A 381-nucleotide genomic window follows, 5' to 3' on the forward strand; every position below is an offset into this window, starting at 1 on the left:
TCCTGCGCCACCACCAGCACCAACACCTCCTCCAAAGCCGCCACCTCGAAGTCCTCCTCCTACACCACCACCAGCACCATCACCTCCTCCAATGCGACCACCATGTCCGCCTCCTATTCCTCCTCCTGCGCCACCACCAGCACCACCACCTTCTCCAATGCCCCCACCATGTCCACCTCCAAGTCCTCCTCCTACACCACCACCAGCACCACCACCTCCTCCAATGCCACCACCATGTCTGCTTCCAATTCCTCCTCCTACACCTCCTCCTCCTCCAATGCCACCACCACGTCCACCTCCAATTCCTCCTCCTGTACCGCCACCAGCACCTCCACCGCCGCCAATGCCAACACCATTTCCACCTCCTGTTCCTCCTCCTGC

General features: G+C 61.2%; 1 protein-coding gene across 1 annotated transcript in view; it reads right to left on the reverse strand.

The window, feature by feature from the left end:
• Window positions 1-14: 14 nt before the first annotated feature.
• Window positions 15-381, reverse strand: part of LOC109341673 (glycine-rich cell wall structural protein-like) — a gene marked incomplete at its 3' end in the record, with an annotated part of 612 nt that continues 245 nt past the window's right edge. Inside the window, exon 2 of the mRNA XM_019579616.1 lies at window positions 15-377. Within this exon, the coding sequence (XP_019435161.1) occupies window positions 15-377 (363 nt within the window). The remainder of the gene's footprint in view (window positions 378-381) is intronic.

This window comes from Lupinus angustifolius, unplaced genomic scaffold (genome assembly GCF_001865875.1).
Source record: "Lupinus angustifolius cultivar Tanjil unplaced genomic scaffold, LupAngTanjil_v1.0 Scaffold_571, whole genome shotgun sequence".
NCBI lineage: Eukaryota > Viridiplantae > Streptophyta > Magnoliopsida > Fabales > Fabaceae > Lupinus > Lupinus angustifolius.